This window comes from Gymnoscopelus microlampas (assembly GCF_963454915.1).
Source record: "Gymnoscopelus microlampas genome assembly, chromosome: 14".
Classification (NCBI taxonomy): Eukaryota; Metazoa; Chordata; class Actinopteri; order Myctophiformes; family Myctophidae; genus Gymnoscopelus; species Gymnoscopelus microlampas.
Genome location: NC_139951.1, coordinates 31,346,163 through 31,363,184, shown reverse-complemented (window position 1 = coordinate 31,363,184; position 17,022 = coordinate 31,346,163). Strand labels below are relative to the sequence as shown.

The following is a 17,022-nucleotide window of genomic DNA, read 5'->3' as shown; positions in this document are numbered from 1 at the left end:
TGCTATAAGGTTACGGTAGATGTGTGCAATGTCCCAGACATCTACTGTTTTTCAGTCTGCGGTGGCAGGAAAAGGAGCCATTCCTGTGTAGGTGTTTTATAACCTATAATAGGCACCAGATGGTTGTCAAGCTGAGAAACAATGTTTCAAGTCACAACAATTGGAGCGAAGTTTTTAGATGCCGATGGTTCATTCCTGGGCACTTGCTTTTCTTTTGAAAATGAGTATGATGTTATATAATGGCTTTTTGTGGTCAATCCTGGTGGGTGTTGCCATTGAATTTCAACAGCTGGATGTGGAGCAGGCTCTGAGCCATGGAGTTATTTTTCAAGGTCTGCGCCTGTAGGGCAGTGGTTCTCAACCTGTGGGTCGGGACCCCCAGGGGGGACCCCACATGATTATTTAATTTTTTTTGGGGGGGGGGTCCCAGATCAGAAGTGGGAAGTGACAATTTAAGCCTTTTAAATACAAAAATAAAAGAAAGAAAGAAAAGAAAAAAGACCATTACTGCATCAAAAGTAATCAAAAACTATACCATAAAAACTGGTCGAACATTGGCCTTGGTGGCAAATAATATAAGAAAGAAAATAGCTGATCTACAAGCTCACAACGCAAGCTTTTTTTTTTCAAAATATTTATCTGTGGAACCGAGTCAAACTAAATGTAATGCCTCAACTCCTACAATTCTAAGTGCTTGTCAGGGTGGGGGGATCCCCAGTTTAAATATTATTATTTTGGGGGGTCGTGGCCTTCAAAGGTTGAGAACCAGCAGTGGTAGGGTATGATTCAAGGTCTGCTCCTGTAGGGTATGATGTGTGATGAAAAGTAAAGGGTTTTATCTGTGGGGTCTTCAAATAGCCGAATGTGAAACCACAACTTTGTCTTTGGCACTCAAGTCAGTCAAATTGGGCAGGAGGAGTGAGGGGAAAAATGAGATGCAAGCATGGAGATGGTAAAGTGGTGTCTACTCTACTGTGGTTCTGGGGCTGTCGCGATCATGAAATGTTACTTGGCGATTAATTGTCACAAATAATTCTGATTAACGATTTAATTTGTGTTTTTTGCATTGAACATTGGAACATACAAATAAAAATTACATCTCTGATGGGCTTTTAGGCTTTGTATGCAAAAATTGCACAGGGCAAATATGACAAATAACTTAAATATACAAAGAAATGACTGACATATTTAATAACTTCATACAAAAAAAAAGAATAAATAGTGGAAATAGCTGACCTACAAGCTCATGTGTTGCATTCCGACGCATTGTTAGTTTGTAGATCTGCTATTAATGCATTTTTGATGTAAGCACATTTTTCAACATGGAAACGAAATGACGATTATGCAAAAATAATTCAGGTTAGGTTATTATGTAATAATTGTGACTACTGACTGGCCTATGTGGTCCTGAGATGGTTTCGCCTCGAATGGCTGCATTATCTGCTTGAGTCTCAGTGGACCCACCCAGGAAAAATGGAATCTAGAGTTTACACAACAAATCTAACGTTTTATTGGCAATGTCGTCTCTCTCTGGGTTGTCCAGTTGAACATTCTCACCGTCCGCACCCTCCAATCTCGTGCATTGCCTCTTTGTCTGGGAGTCACGACCTCTGCTCACTTCCAAACACTGAAGCTGCACATCTAAGGACTGCTGTGTATTTCCCATAAGGAGTTTTCACTCGTGTGGCAGCAGATCTGTCTCCTTGCTCTTCAAATTTGTACCTTTGGGTCATGTCACAGAGCTTTCAAGCTCATCAATAGCCGAGGTGTAGCAGTATAGACGAGAAAGGTCATGGGGTCACCAAAATCAGTAGGGTTCATCCTGCAATCTGCCTATTATAGTCCAGGCGTTTCGGGCCAGAATCGTGCACTTTACGATACAAGCATGAAATTTGGCACACAGTTAGAGCATGCCATAAGGAACATTTTTGGCTATAGGGCCATCGCAGATTTGTCCTATGGTAACCATGGCAGCCATTTTCCAAAATGGCCTCCATCTGCTGTTATTTTACCAATAACTCAGGTGCTAGACCACCTAGGATCTTGATTCTGGTGACTAATCCTACATTTTCAAGGATGAGGAATACAGCGGTACTATTTACAACATTCTACTACCTAACTACATGTATCTGGCATTCAGTTAATTAAATAATAGTAAACCCATCAAAATATGTAATGATGTAGTACAGTAGATGTTTTCAAACTGACACGTGTCAAGAATGCAGTACTTCACTGTTTCTTTTATTAGTAGTAGTATTGCATAATTATTTTCAATGGACTATAAGACACAACTACTCATGAGTCATAGCCTAATGGCATATAGACCAATTATTTGTTTACCAACATTGAGACTGGACGCACAGGTGATTGTTTCACACAATAAATTCTCAACCTGTTGTTTTGGGGTGCGCTGATTTCAGCACACCCCAACCCCCTCTTGTGTGTTGGCTAGTGAGGCGCGTCCTAGCGAGACCTGATAGAATGGGTTTCATTGCGCGCACACTGGTTCCGCGCAGACTGGTTCTTATCAGTGTGACGTCGACTGTTAAGGGGTCTATTCAATAAAGCCAGATAATCTACACAATGTTAGTTGCACAGTCCACCACAGTAGCTAAGGGCAGTACACTGAAGTGCTGCCTTAACACATCTGCATTGTCCACTGCATCCCTTTTTGCAACCACAGCGGAGGAGTTCCCGAAAGGCCAGGCAAGCTTCTGTTTGATCCCGTGCACTTCCCATCCTCCTGTCAAAATTAGAATCAGCTTTATTGTCAGATCACAGGTTTACAAGTGTAAAGAAGTGGATTAAATTATTTGTATTCACCTGTCTCCTTCCTCTTCCACCCCCATTCACCTGGGGATGGGAGTTCAGGGGCTGCAACCATCGCCTGTCCCCAACAGTGGCCAGCTTGGTAGGCTGCCCTCTTTGTATGTTGAATCAGTGCAGCTCGTGTTGGGGGGAGTCCATCAATTGTTCTGCCCTTCTGGGTGAATAGCTGCTTCCGTGCCCGCTCACTGATGCCTGGCCGCTAGTGCGGTCATAGAGCAATACCACAAATCGCTCCAGAGGCTCCATCCAGTCATCTATTTTGTCTGGGATGGCAGCTAAGGAACTGAAGGCACGTGTGACGTCACCATAGTTTTTCCAGGTCTCCCATGCCGTCTTCTTGCCTCTGCCTCCAAAAGATGACACTGTGTCACATCCAGTGAAGGCATGGAACATGGGTAAGGCTAAGCATCGATCTGGGCCTAATGCCCTTGCCATCTCATGAGCTGCTAAGTTACGGAAACTTTTCCCAGTTCCAAAAGCAACCCACAGCTCAGTCAAGTGGAGGCGTTGGGCTGACGTTACTGCCAGGACCATGTGCCTATTGTCACCTTGCTATACCCTTTCTTCACAGCATCTTCTAGGTGTAATATGACACGAGTATCAGCCTCCTCATGTACTGTAGTTAGTTAGGTAGTTACTAGCATGTTGTGAATAGTACCACTGTATTCCTTATCCTTGAAAATGTAGGATTAGTCACCAGAATCAAGATCCTAGGTGGTCTAGCACCTGAGTCATTGGTAAAATGACAGCAGGTGGTGGCCATTTTGAAAGATGGCTGCCATGGTTACCACAGGACAATTCTATATAGTACCACTGTATTCCTCATACTTGAAAATGTAGGATTAGTCACCAGAATCAAGATCCTAGGTTGTCTAGCACCTGAGTTATTGGTAAAATAACAGCAGATGGAGGCCATTTTGGAAAATGGCTGCCATGGTTACCACAGGACAAATCTGCGATGGCCCTATAGCCAAAAATGTTCCTTATGGCATGCTCTAACTGTGTGACAAATTTCATGCTTGTATCGTAAAGTGCACGATTCCATCAAAATATGTCCCGAAACGCCTGGACTATTAGTGGTTGGCAGTGGTAGAGGATGGGCAATTTGGGGTTGCTCAAATTGTTATGGAGCATGAATGTCCTTAGAAAGTTACATTACAATGTACCCATTCAATTTTGAGATATCTTGTGTGCAAGTTGAAGAATGGTAAAGCCCCAAAGTTCCTTGCAGATTACACAGTTTATTGTGAGGTACATGGACTGAGAAAAACACTGACTATGTATTTTGGATCCATCAAATGAAGGGGAATTTAGGGATTGAAAATGAAAACGGGTCATGCTTTTGAAGGCTCATCATCTTATGAAGGAATAGCATAAGTCTTCATTCATTAGACAATTAAATCCAATATGAGTTGATTATATTAAGTCAATTGATTTATTCCCACCTCGTGGATAAAACTTGCCTTTTTATGACTCACAGATTGGCTATGGGACCACAGAGAACAGCCCTGTGACATTCTGTGCCCACCCTAATGACAACATGGAGAGAAAGTCTGAGACAGCTGGCTATATCATGAACCACGTAGAGGTATGTGTCTCTAATCCCAATTATACCTCACCACCAGCCTACAACCCTATCACTGTTTACACTTTAAATCCAGTATTGAACATGGCTGACAGCATTAGCATCAACATGTTATTACATCTGCTCCTATTGAACTGCTTCTTCCCACTGCCATTTTTTCTCCCTGTTTCTTTCGTTCTCCTTTCTTGAAACTGCAATGATGGAGCTTGTATTGAATGACATGAATTTCACTCACTTTTTTTTTATACCTGCAAACCTGTTGCGTGAGTTGAGTTCATATTTATTTAACTGATAGTATAACTATCAGTGAAATAAATCAAATGAATATTTGATTGCTCCCTAGGCCAAAATAGTAAATCCTGCAACTGGAGAGATAGTTCCTCTGGGGACGTCAGGGGAGATGATGATCAGAGGACATTGTGTCATGCTGGGCTACTGGAATGATGAAGCCAAGACCAAGGAATGCATAACAGAAGAACGCTGGTACAAGACTGGGTGAGTAAGCCTTGCCGAGCCATATGGCCCATAGGGCAGGAGCCTATCTCCTGTTTCTGTAGCGTGAGGCGGCTTGACGTACAAGTACACCCCGCTAGTATGTCGCAGGGACTTACCCCCCAATCCAACCTTTTGTTGCTGAGTGCCAAGCAGGGAGGCATTGAGTCCCATTTTTATAGTCTTTGGTATGACCCGGCCGGGGAATTGAACCCTGACCTCCCAATCTCAGGGCAGACATTGAGCTGGTTACAAGACTGGGTATGTTGAATTAACCAATTAAGACCTGGAACTGTGTCATTTTTAGATTTGAGCTAAAAAGCATTATTTTACACTTTGGTCTATTCAAAAATAGTGAAAATGTGTGCAAATCTTTGAATATATATATTTTTAAAGCGAACATTTTTTACTCTTTAATATTTGCTTCTGGGGGTCCCTGGAACAAAATATTTTGATGGGGGTCCGTGGCCAAATACATATCATTTTGGGGGTCCTTGACATGAAAAAGATTGAGCACCTCTGATATAGAAACATACGTTTTTCAGAAAACTGTTCAGATTTAGGAGACATGTAGAATCGGCTTCAGATCTCAATGAATTAATATGACACTGCTGTATGTGACTTTAAGACCGTTGTGAATATCTCTTGTACCCTGAATTCAGCTGCATGCGAATTGTAAATCTCTCCTATGACTTGATTTTTAAGAAATCCACCATACACAAGAACAGGTTATGATTTGTTCTCGACTCATTTACTCAGCAGATGCCAGATGGGTGGGGTCCAAAGTGCATCTAATGTGATCTGAATTGCCCATAATGTGTTGGAACCCCACCTCCAGCTCTTACCGTACAACAAGCAAATTGAAACAAATTATAAAAACTATTTTTACACCACCATTTACCTCATGTTTCTGTGGTTATTGTCTTCCTAAAATGTGTAGTGGTTGTGTCATGCAGGGATATTGCCAGCATGGATGAGTTCAGCTACTGTCGTATTGTGGGCCGGATCAAGGATATGATCATCAGAGGAGGGGAGAACATTTACCCAGCTGAGATAGAACAGTTCCTGCACACTCACCCCAAAATCCAAGAGGCACAGGTAAACCAGCTAATTCCTACACACATGCACAAGTCACAGGTTACCTCAAAGACTGCCATCAACTACTGCAGTGTTTCCCAACCTTTTTGGTGCCAAGGCACACCTGGCATAGCCAAAAGATCCAAGGGCACACCTAGATATACAGTGTGAACACACACACACACACACACACACACACACACACACACACACACACACACACACACACACACACACACACACACACACACACACACACACACACACACACACACACACACACACACACACACACACACACACACACACATATATATATGCTGCTACAAAATATTTACTCTCATGTACACAAGATGTAATAAAGAAACCTTGAACATTAAACGTGGGTCAGTGCTGACCCGAGGAGTTTGATTTCACCTTACCAGAGTAAAACCTCTTTGTACTAAACCCAATATACTTCTAAAAACATCCAAACATTTATGACAGCACTCACTCAACAAATAACTTTAAAAAGAAAAAAAAGGAAAGAGACAGTGTCTTTGTTTGAAACTTCAGTCCTTTTTTAGAACTCAATAAAAAGATTTGTAAAAAAAAAAAAAAAAAAATAGGCCACAATACAACTCTACAAAAGTCTTAGTGTGAAACTTGAGCTTGTTTCGCTGAACGCAGAGTTTGTATCCTGGCTGAGAATGATGACAAGCACAAACGGAGCTCCCAGTTGTCCACTGCAGACTGATACCAAAACACTCGCCCCAAAACACAGTCGCCCACCTGGTATTCCTAAACGTAACCTCAGTAAACTATATCTAAACCTAACCTTATTCCTAAACGTAACATCAGTAAAACTATGCCTAATCCTAAACTTATTTCTAACCTTATCCTCAGTAAAACAAATACAAGAACCGCAGGTCCGCGAAAACAAATGGGGGTAGCGTGCATTGGGGCGAGAGTTTCGCTTACCCCAGTCAGTCAACGTCGCGGCTCGCAGCAGCCGTGGAGTAATTAAACACAACAAACCACGGATTACGTTCACACTAACACCCTGGAGCCATTTAGAAATCTAACAACACGTATGTTGATTTAACGTTAGTACATGTGTTTTATTGTTGGACATTCAACATGGCAGATTACAATATGGGCTTTTAACAGCCCCTCTTCGTATCGGCCCGTTCCGACCCACTTTCACCCCTGACCTGCCAGGCGAGTACAGTGATGGCCCCGTTTAGACAAAGCCACACATTTGCATTTATATGTGCGAGGGTCGATTCACTGGATGTGTGTCCGCGACGGACGATGAGCCAATGGCTCAAGGCAGCAGCAGTCCACGACGCATCTATTCATTGTTCTGGGTGGAGGGGGTTGATTTCTTTCTTTTTCATTCGAACTTTTACGCGGAACACCTACCATTACTTCACGGTACAAAAGTGTCACGCGTACCAGGGTTGATAAACACTGAACTACTGTATACATCCTGATTGGTTGAGAAAGGCGAGCTAAATGCTTTGATAGGGCAATTAAAGGTTGTGGTTGGCTAAAACACATAAGATACAACTTTCACACAATCATTTCTGTATAGCTTTTGAGTATTTATTCAATAGGGAGACGACATGTTTGAATTGTTGAAGGGATGTTTGTTGTCATCTCTGTTCCTCAGGTGGTTGGAGTGAAGGACCAGCGAATGGGAGAGGAGGTGTGTGCCTGTATCAAGCTTGTAGAGGGACAGGAATGCACAGCAGAAGAACTCATAGCTTACTGCAAGGGCCAGGTAAGACGAAAAGTAGTTCTCACAATCCCCCGTTTAACCCTGTTGCTATTTTCAGAACTAAATGCTGCTGACACTGATCCATGTAAATCAAGGAATACAGGACTGCACTCTGATTTATATTTTATGTCACTTGGCTTCTTTTTAGCCGCGAGCTGAAAGCGCTGCGGCTCTACAGACAGCCTCAGACATCGTCACTCGCGACACGACATGTTTTCGACATGTTTTCGGGACACCTATTTGTCTATTGGCTGTCCTGGCTGTCCTTCACTACTTTACAGCCAATGGGGAGACACTACTTTAAAGCCCATGGACGGCCCATGGACGGCCAATGGACGGCCGTCATTCACAGCACCCGCCTCCCCTCGCAGCACCCCCCCCCCCCCCCTCCGTCTCCATCTGTCCCTCTCCCAAGTCCCTCTCTCTCTCTCTCTCTCTCTCTCTCTCTCTCTCTCTCTCTCTCTCTCTCTCTCTCTCTCTCTCACACACACACGCGCGCGCGCACGCTCTCTCTCTCTCTCTCTCTCTCTCACTCACTCACTCACTCACTCACACACACACACACACACACACACACACACACACACACACACACACACACACACACACACACACACACACACACACACACACACACACACACACACACACACACACACACACACACACACACACACACACACACACACACACCAGCTCCAGCTCCAGCGAAAAGTTTGTGGTTGCTTTGTTGATGTGTTAGCAACATGCTATGCTAACCGTAATAGTGAGAGGACAGAGTGAGAGGCTGAGAGTCATAAAGTCATTAAGTCATAAAAAGTCGGCCAGCGGAGAATCTTCTAATCATCTGTGACTTACAACAGCCGCAGGGCTTCAGTGTTGATTTAACTCTGAGGAGCAGTGGAAGTACTCAAATGTTTTACTTGAGTAAAAGTATTAATACTGCAATGTAGAAGTACTCTGTTACAAGTAAAAGTCCGCAATTCAAAATTTACATGAGTAAAAGTACAAAAGTGTTGGTATCCAAATGTATTTAAAGTACCAAAAGTAAAAGTACACAAATGTTTGAAAATAGCAGATCTACAAGCTCACAACGTGTCGCGATGCGACACTTTGTGAGCTTGTAGATCAGCTATTTTCAAATAGCCTTGGTATAAAATAGGGCTAAAGTGGTTAATGTATGTTTTATAATGTAATAATTTATGAAAAATACCTCAAAATTGTACTTAAATACAGTACTTGAGTACATTACTTTACACCACTGATGACATGCCTGTCTAAGACAAGTCCCAGAGTATTCCTAAAACTGTATATATCTGTAGGCTATTTTTATTTAGTTATTATTGTCCATTTTATTTTCTTGCTTAATATTTTCTTTTCTTCATTATATCAATTATATGTAGAACCATCTGTGGTACAAGTTCCAACAACATTTCGCTGCTTGTATCTTTATGAGTCAGTAACAAATAAAGCTTCTTGAATTCTGCACAATCCTAATGTTGTAATTCACTGCAGAAGGACTTGTTTTGTACCACAATAGGTAGCCTAGTCCTATACCGGTTACTTATTTTAATTTTAATGTTAAGACATTTATGCTTGAATGACAGTGATTAGGCCATAACATGTTACAGCACTATACAAAAACAAGACATGACAAAGTCATAATATAGCCGCAAAATGTCATATTGAGGTATGCCATTTTTTGGCAGAGTTCTTCTACATTGCAGTATTGATACTTTAACTTGAGTAGTTGGGGGGGGACACACACACAATACAGCTGCTGATAATATGAATGTCAAATCATATTCAAAAGGACATATATTTTTTTTTTAAAGTTTTTTCTTTTTTAATGTTTTTTCAAAAAGTTTTTTTTTTTTCATTTTTTTTTTAAATTTCAATTTCTCAACGGCAGATTGGGGCAAAAAAAGCCTGCCGCTCGCGGCTAAATTATGACTTTAGTCATTTCTTGTTTTTATGTTTAAGGTAAGAATAAAATATTTCTTGGAATGCAGTTCAGTATTAAGATTTGGGGATTGGAGGATTCAGAATTCTGTTTTGAGTAAAAACAAATAGTTTAGGCATATCTGTGCTTATTGATTTATCTTCTCAGCATAACCCTCTTCATATACCAACATTTCATGGCTTGTACCTGTATGAGTGAGTGACAAATAAACCTGTCTTGATTTCTTCCCGGCAGATAACCCATTACAAGATTCCTCGCTACATATTGTTTGTGGACAGCTACCCGCTAACAGTTACTGGAAAGGTAACCTCCCAAATAATAATAATGGCTTGAATTTATATAGTGCCTTTCATGAACCCAAGGATGCTTTACATTAAAAACAACGAACAACCAAAAACAACTATTTGCCATAAGCCTGGGAGAATAAGTGTCTTTTCAAGGCAGCCTTAAAAGAGTCCAGAGTTGGAGCATGGCGAATCTCCATTGGGAGAGTGTTCCACAGGGTGGGGGGCTGCCACACTGAAGGCTCTGTCCCCAAAGGTTCGCTTGCATGTTTGGGGGATAGAGAGGAGGTCAGTGGAAGTCAGTGGAATACAGTCCTTGTCTAAAATAAACTCAAATTATACATTAAAAAACACAATTTATTTAATAACCCCCTTTAAAAATGACGTGCTACTGCTAGCAATGCGGTTTCAACCAGAGTTTTAATTAGCAGCTGCTGTAGTAGTCTGTGATGAATCTGGCTGAGGAGAGGTCCAGGACATAAACTTTTACCTCCTCTGTGGTCCTTGTGTCTCTCTCCTGGGACGCTGTTTAAAATCACTCAGACGTGGTGCTGGACTTGAACCAGCCCACCCTGAATACTCTGGGAGCTATTGACCAGTCTGCATGTACTCAGCCCTGCTGGATGGATTCAGAGGGTAGCAGGGGTCACGAAGCACTGCCACCATGTGGTTAATCTGAGAAACTAGCCTTGTTTATCACTCATAACTGTATTAAACCTACTTTTTAGTTTGTACAATGTAATGGCACTATTATTGCCTTTTTTTGTGGTTTAGCATATTATTCATAATATTTGAATGAATGCATCGTATATTTATAGCTAGAATATATATTTCTTTTTTTTTTTTTTACAATGAATGAATAATTGAACTAAACTCTCCCATACAGTATCTTGAAATGACAGAGAAATCCCATATTTACTGTTTAATTTTTAGATTTTATTACTAAGCAAATTCAGAAATTTCAGTGTTACATAATGTAATTCTCCTTTAACAAGTGTAACATTACATGTAATGTAACCTACATTACATTACATGTAATGTTACACTTGTTAAAGGAGAATTTTGCCCCAGGTTTTTCCTTACCTTTATTATGACATTATGATATCCTAGGACGAGTGGTGCAGTACAGAAATTCCACAACTCCATAACGGATCCGCCACAGTTAAAAACCCGCGCCTATGGTTCTTGCTTTAAATTGCGTCTTTTAATAGAAAATAGCTTTTAATAGAAAAGCTATCAAAATACACGATTTAAAGCAAGAACCATATGCGCGTGTTTTTAACTGGCGGATCCGTTATGGAGTTAAGGAATTTCTGTACTGTACCACTCGTCCTAGGATATCATAACGACAACGTCATAATAAAGGTAGGAATAATGTGGGGCAAAATTCTCCTTAAGTGGATGAATGACAAATGAGCACATTGTGATAAATGCCAGCTCCACCATCAGTTCATCTTAATATTACCCATATGCAAGCTGGGGGACAAATATTTTCATGTTTTTTAATGTTTTAATTCTGTTTGTTTACTGTGTTTTAATTCTGTTTGTTTACTGTATTCTTCTTTCCACTTCTCCCCAGATTCAAAAGCACATACTAAGTGAACAGGCTCAGAAGTTGCTTGGAATTTGAAGGCGGCCAACTGCCTTTAATTAAAGGGGACCAATTATGCTTTTCCTTATTTTCTGTCATAAAGTTAAGTAACAATATCATATGTTCATGGCCAAAGTTTCAAATAATGAGTCAACTCGTGACTCGTGATTTCTCTGCCCACATTGCCTCTACATGGTTCTTATCCACCCCAAAAAAATAAGAGGGCTTTAAGGAGGGGGGCCTTAAAGAGGCACCGGCTTGTTTCACAGAGAAGCTGAAATGAGGGGCTGCATGAAGAGCCAGTATAAGACACATATTAGGAGTTTTTTTGTGCAACAGAAAGTGGAAAAAGTACAACCAAGGCACTCCTGTTTACCTCTATTTTGCCTTTATTTGTGTTTGTATGCCTTATGAGAGTCAAAGAGTCTCCTTTGTATCTCCTACCGGAACCGCTGCCGGTCATCAAATGATTGGCTTAGGAATGCGACAAACTAAAAAATATCCATGAAGTCTCCATGTGGTGAGTTATCGATAGAAAAACGTCATTTTGGGGGTGAACTATCCCTTTTTAAAGTTGCTTAGTACAATATCTACTGGGTTAAAGTAATGGAGTACTTGCTTAAATATATTCAAAAGTACATGCTTTAAAAAATACTTATATAAAGCGCAAATGTCCAAAGAAAAAAACTTTTACAAAAACATTTTGAATAGCACATCTACAACCTACCTCACGTGTCGATTCGTGACACACTGAGCTTTTAGATTGGCTATTTTCACTCTTTTCAAAGTAGGGCTTAAATGGTAAAATAATGTATTTTGTCAGTTTGGGTGCGGCCTGGGGTTATACTGATAACTCATTTATGCACATGAAGAACTTGGGATTGTATAACCTTGTGCCATTATCTAATAAAGACTGTAGGCATTCTAGTAGTTGATTTCTGGTATGTAGCCAAGTGCTGCCTCAAATGTTTCTGTTGTCTCATGAGGCCAGCCAATCCAATCTTGCTCCACAAGCCTGTGATCTGAGGTTAGTATTACTGTAACCAGCTGTTTTGACATTTTGTAAAAGAGAAGGTATTGAATGAGCCACTGTTAATGTGTTTAACAGTGGCTCAGGTATTGTTCTTATGCTAAATACTATACTGTACAAGACAGATAATGTCTATACTGACGACTTTTATTTCGATTCTTATGTCTCTGTCAAGAATATTTTCATCCATAGTCCTTCAACAGGAATGAATGAAAACCATTTCATGGCTAAAATAAATAAATGAAATAAACCATGTACTACATTATTAAAGCCAGGCATGTCTGATTCTGTTTTTATTGGAATACCAAGGTAGTTCATTCTTCCGCTGATCTGGGTGGCGGGTGGATATGTCTTAAGCCTCTGGTACGCCATGCAGACACAGACAACCCAAAGCTGTTAAGAATTTCCCCTCCGGTCTGAACAGGATAAATGTGCTGGGCCCCTGATACCATGCAAAGGTATCAGATATGTCCACTGTCTAGACCTCAAGGACTCTGCCCAAAAATAGTTCGTATGAGCCCAGAACAATAAAAACAGTACTCATGGACCACGGTTTCTTGTTTTATATTTCTCAATCGAGGTATTTGGGATTCCTGTGTGATCAGGAATTCATTTTAGGCATTTGGTAGACACCAGTGCGACTTACAAGTGCACGATCGGAAGAAGCAGAGTAAGAATGAACTGTAGTCAATAAACAAGGTAAATCCTACTCATGCTTTTTAAAAGAGTACCACTCGAGTGCTATTGTGTTAACACTTAACAGTACGGAAATGTTGCTTCTGTTTGTAGAGGATACCGAAGATGTGTGAAGGAGGGCTGTAACAAAACAAGGAGAACAAGCAAGGGGTTTGGGCCCCCCTTGGGGGCGCCAAAGATCAAAGAGGGTGTGAGGCCTTGTCTGTTTGGAGGTAGTCCAACATTATCACAGAAAAAACTCTTCAGTAGTTGGAGTGAAATCCTCTGTGTTCATTTATCCATTTGGAAATAATGGAACCCAGTGGTGTGTTCTACCGTCAGACGCTGTATACGCCGTACACAGTCCAGATTATTTTGGGAAGAAGCGTATACAGTCTAATAACCATTTCATCCATTGAAAACGCGAGCGCGTATACCCACGGCCACGCGCATCGTATCGTAGCGTATACCCTCCGAAAAAACCTAGAACACAACACTGATGGAACCTTACGGGTCCGAAATGGGTCTGGAGCATGGCTGGCATTTCCCTTAGCAATGGGGTAAGAAGTTCAGTCATCCGTGAGAGACTCGGAATAGAGCTACTTTGCGTAGAAAGGAGCCAGTTGATGTGCTTCGGGCATCTATTAAGTAAGGTAAGGATGCCTCCTGGTCGCCTCCCCAGGGACGCCCAATTGGGAAGAGTCCATGGACCAGGTGGTGGGATTACATCTCCAAGCTGGCCTGGGAACACCTTGGGATCCCCCAGTAAGACCTGGCTATTTTGGCCAGGGAAAGGGAAGTCTGGTGTTCTCCGCTGGACCTGCCACGTCTGTGACCCAAAATTCAGTGAGTGGATGGATAGATTTATGCTTCAACTTCACCCAACTAGTCCTTGGGTAAAGGGATGCCAAGCGCTGTCTGATGCGTCCCTTGCATCTGCTCCTTGGCCCTGGCAACCTGCCCCTCCGTGCAGCAGTCCTGTAGGAACACGGTGGCCAGGTTATGCAGGCGGGGGCTCTCTGAGAGTGAGAAGCGCAGCATGCACTGCAGAATGGCGGGATCGGTGATCTCAGAACGTGATGAGGCTGTTGTGAGGTTCATAAGGGTAGTGATGGCTGACAGAACAGTCTCTTCTCTGCGGCTTGACAGGCAGGCGGTGACCAGGGGAATCCCCCCACTCTGCAGTATGAGATCCCGGCACCCCCGATCCATACTGAGGTTGCACAAGCCCCCTGTGAACAAGAGCAGATGCAATCAGGGTTCCATTTGTAACAAAACCAAACCGAAAACAACAGCAAAACAGGGGGGATATTTTCTTAACCACTTAAGCGCTATATACTTCTTCATACGACAAATATAAAAAATAGCCAATCTACAAGTTTATTGCATTACGTGTTGTGAGCTTGTAGATCTGCTATGTTTGCTATTTTGGACAAATTGCCCGGGCTTATGTGGTTAACATACATTTTTATTCACTGTTAAATTGAGATATTATCAAACATCAATATGAAACATATCAGACAAATGCATCTATTTAATTCAGTCTAATCCCCACTGGCGATAAAAGGGTTATCAAAAGCAGATGCGTGGATCCCCCCCATCCCCAACAGTAAATTGAACTCTGCAAATTCAAAACATGATGCAGCTATGGTGAAAAGTGAGCTGGATTCAACAGTGTGATAAATAATGCATTATGTAAGAGTTGTTTTATCCTGTATCTTTGAAATAATGTGTGAGCATGTATTTTTCTCAAACGGAACAAGAAGCGTCCAATAGTCGTGTGACGAAGTATAAAATATGCGTGTGCTCATCTGCGATACTCACCCATCCCAAATTCTACAAAGTTCCCGTTGTCCTCAGTGAGCATGTCCAAGAACAGGTCAATCACCTGCAGTCGTCTCAGATCCTCCATGTTTTTTGGGTCATAAGCAAAATTGGCCAGGTTTGCCAACACTTGCTCCTTGGCCTCTGATAGAGTGAAATTGGGAGTTTATTAATTTATACAAACAGAAGCTATTCTGTATGTCAAACATAACATTGTAGAAACTAGTAAGCTTGGCCAGACACAGTCTACATATTCAGCTGGGTAATGTATGTTAGGACAATACAGTAGCAAGTTCTCCAATATAATAGATTGTGTTTCAATGATATGACACATTTAAGAGATCGAAGAACTTAAGGTAGGTTATGTTTTTTGTTTTTTTTTCGGTTAAAATAAGTGTTAAATAGCTCTATATTCTTATAGAACTCATAGAGTGTTTGTTCAGTAACAGGAGTCTCCATGTCTCTCCAGCTCTTTATTAAACCGAAAATGCATTTTCAGGTTGATGTATTTTAGGTCAGGATACCAATGTTGTCCAATCACGATAGAGAACTCATATAAGGTACTTACCCGCGTGCCCCAAATGTTAACTAGGTGTCCGGAGTATTTGTGCAATGTATTAGTCCATATCTTTCAATAAAGAATTGTTTTAATCCCGTCTGTGGCCGATTATATCGGAAGTTCCCAATGGGCGGCAGTGACGGAGCGCATCCGGAATTACGCTCAATGTAAACAGGAAGTAAACGAGGGGGGGAAATGGCGTTCGGCCACAGACGGGATTAAAACACTTATTTTGGACTAATACATTGCACAGATACTCCGGACACCTAGTTAACATTTGGGGCACGCGGGTAAACACCTTATATTTTGCATTTGTACACGTTTGGAGAAGTACGGGCTTTGCTGGTGACAATCTAGGGCAATCTGGGGGAGGTGGTCGCTAAAAATCATCATAATGATAATGTATTCAACTTTAAACAAGCTGTCAATACAAAGACATTGGAAATCAATGTTTATCTGGAAGAAGTTAAATGAAGTTATATGAATTTAATGAAGTTAAATTAAGCTACACACCTTCATTGTCGGTGTCCTGAAATTCAGTGACAAGTGTTTGCAAATACTGGAACCGGTCAGAACCTGCGGACATCGTGACTACAAACTACTATGTTTCGTTTGATCACATTAAAGGGCTTACATACGGAATGAACAAGTCATTAAATGTCTTTGTTGTGAATCGTCGGCAACGGATTGTTTACAAATGATTGTTTTCCTCCTTCTTTCGAATAATGTTTCCCAGTCTGGTCAGTGTTGCCAGATTCTGCTATAGAAATAAGCAACAAGGTATATTAAAACAAGCCAAAAAGATAGGCTACGGCTATTTGAAAATAGCCGACCTACAAGCTCACAACGCGACGCGTTGTGCTGTTTTCAACTATTTTAACACAAATCTTGTGTCCCTGCCATCAAATATTTTCAGATGGGGTCCGCAGACAAATAAAATACATATTAATTTGGGGGTCCTTGACTTGAAAATGTTTGAGAACCACTGGTTTAAACAACATTAGGGGGAACTAAATAAGCAACTACACTTTAGAAACCAGCCCAAAAAAACGCAAATAGCAATATTTACAAGCAACTTTACGGAAAAAACAAGCCCAAAGTTGCTTATAATAAGCGGACATGGCAACGCTGAATCTGGTTCGTCCGTGAAATGTGTCCCGCAAACATTGTCTCTCTATTAAAAGGTTTCTGCCTGAAATTATGCCTTTTGATAGGGTTATAAATGTGTTGTTTGTTCTGATTAATTAAAGTGGATTAAAAAAAAGACAAACAAGTATGCACGAAAAGCTACACGCACAATCAGGTATATTGTTGCAGTAGGCTCTGAGGAACCTTGAATGTTTTGGTTTCA

The 17,022-nt window shown here is 41.3% G+C and overlaps 2 protein-coding genes across 2 annotated transcripts in view; one reads left to right on the top strand and one right to left on the bottom strand.

The window, feature by feature from the left end:
• acsf2 (acyl-CoA synthetase family member 2) overlaps positions 1 to 13,146 on the top strand; it is a 34,780-nt gene extending 21,634 nt beyond the window's left edge. The window contains exons 11-16 of the mRNA XM_084079305.1: positions 4,310 to 4,417; positions 4,758 to 4,909; positions 5,863 to 6,004; positions 7,638 to 7,748; positions 9,943 to 10,011; positions 11,572 to 13,146. Of these exons, the coding sequence (XP_083935431.1) occupies positions 4,310 to 4,417; positions 4,758 to 4,909; positions 5,863 to 6,004; positions 7,638 to 7,748; positions 9,943 to 10,011; positions 11,572 to 11,622 (633 nt within the window). The 3' untranslated portion in view covers positions 11,623 to 13,146. The remainder of the gene's footprint in view (positions 1 to 4,309; positions 4,418 to 4,757; positions 4,910 to 5,862; positions 6,005 to 7,637; positions 7,749 to 9,942; positions 10,012 to 11,571) is intronic.
• A 90-nt stretch (positions 13,147 to 13,236) lies between these two features.
• On the bottom strand, positions 13,237 to 16,442 carry armc7 (armadillo repeat containing 7). The gene is made up of 3 exons (XM_084079322.1): positions 16,185 to 16,442; positions 15,113 to 15,256; positions 13,237 to 14,520 (listed from the first exon to the last, which is right to left on the bottom strand). Exons 1-3 carry the CDS (start codon positions 16,255 to 16,257, stop codon positions 14,174 to 14,176), a joined length of 564 nt encoding a protein of 187 aa, XP_083935448.1. The 5' UTR covers positions 16,258 to 16,442; the 3' UTR covers positions 13,237 to 14,173.
• Positions 16,443 to 17,022: the final 580 nt, after the last annotated feature.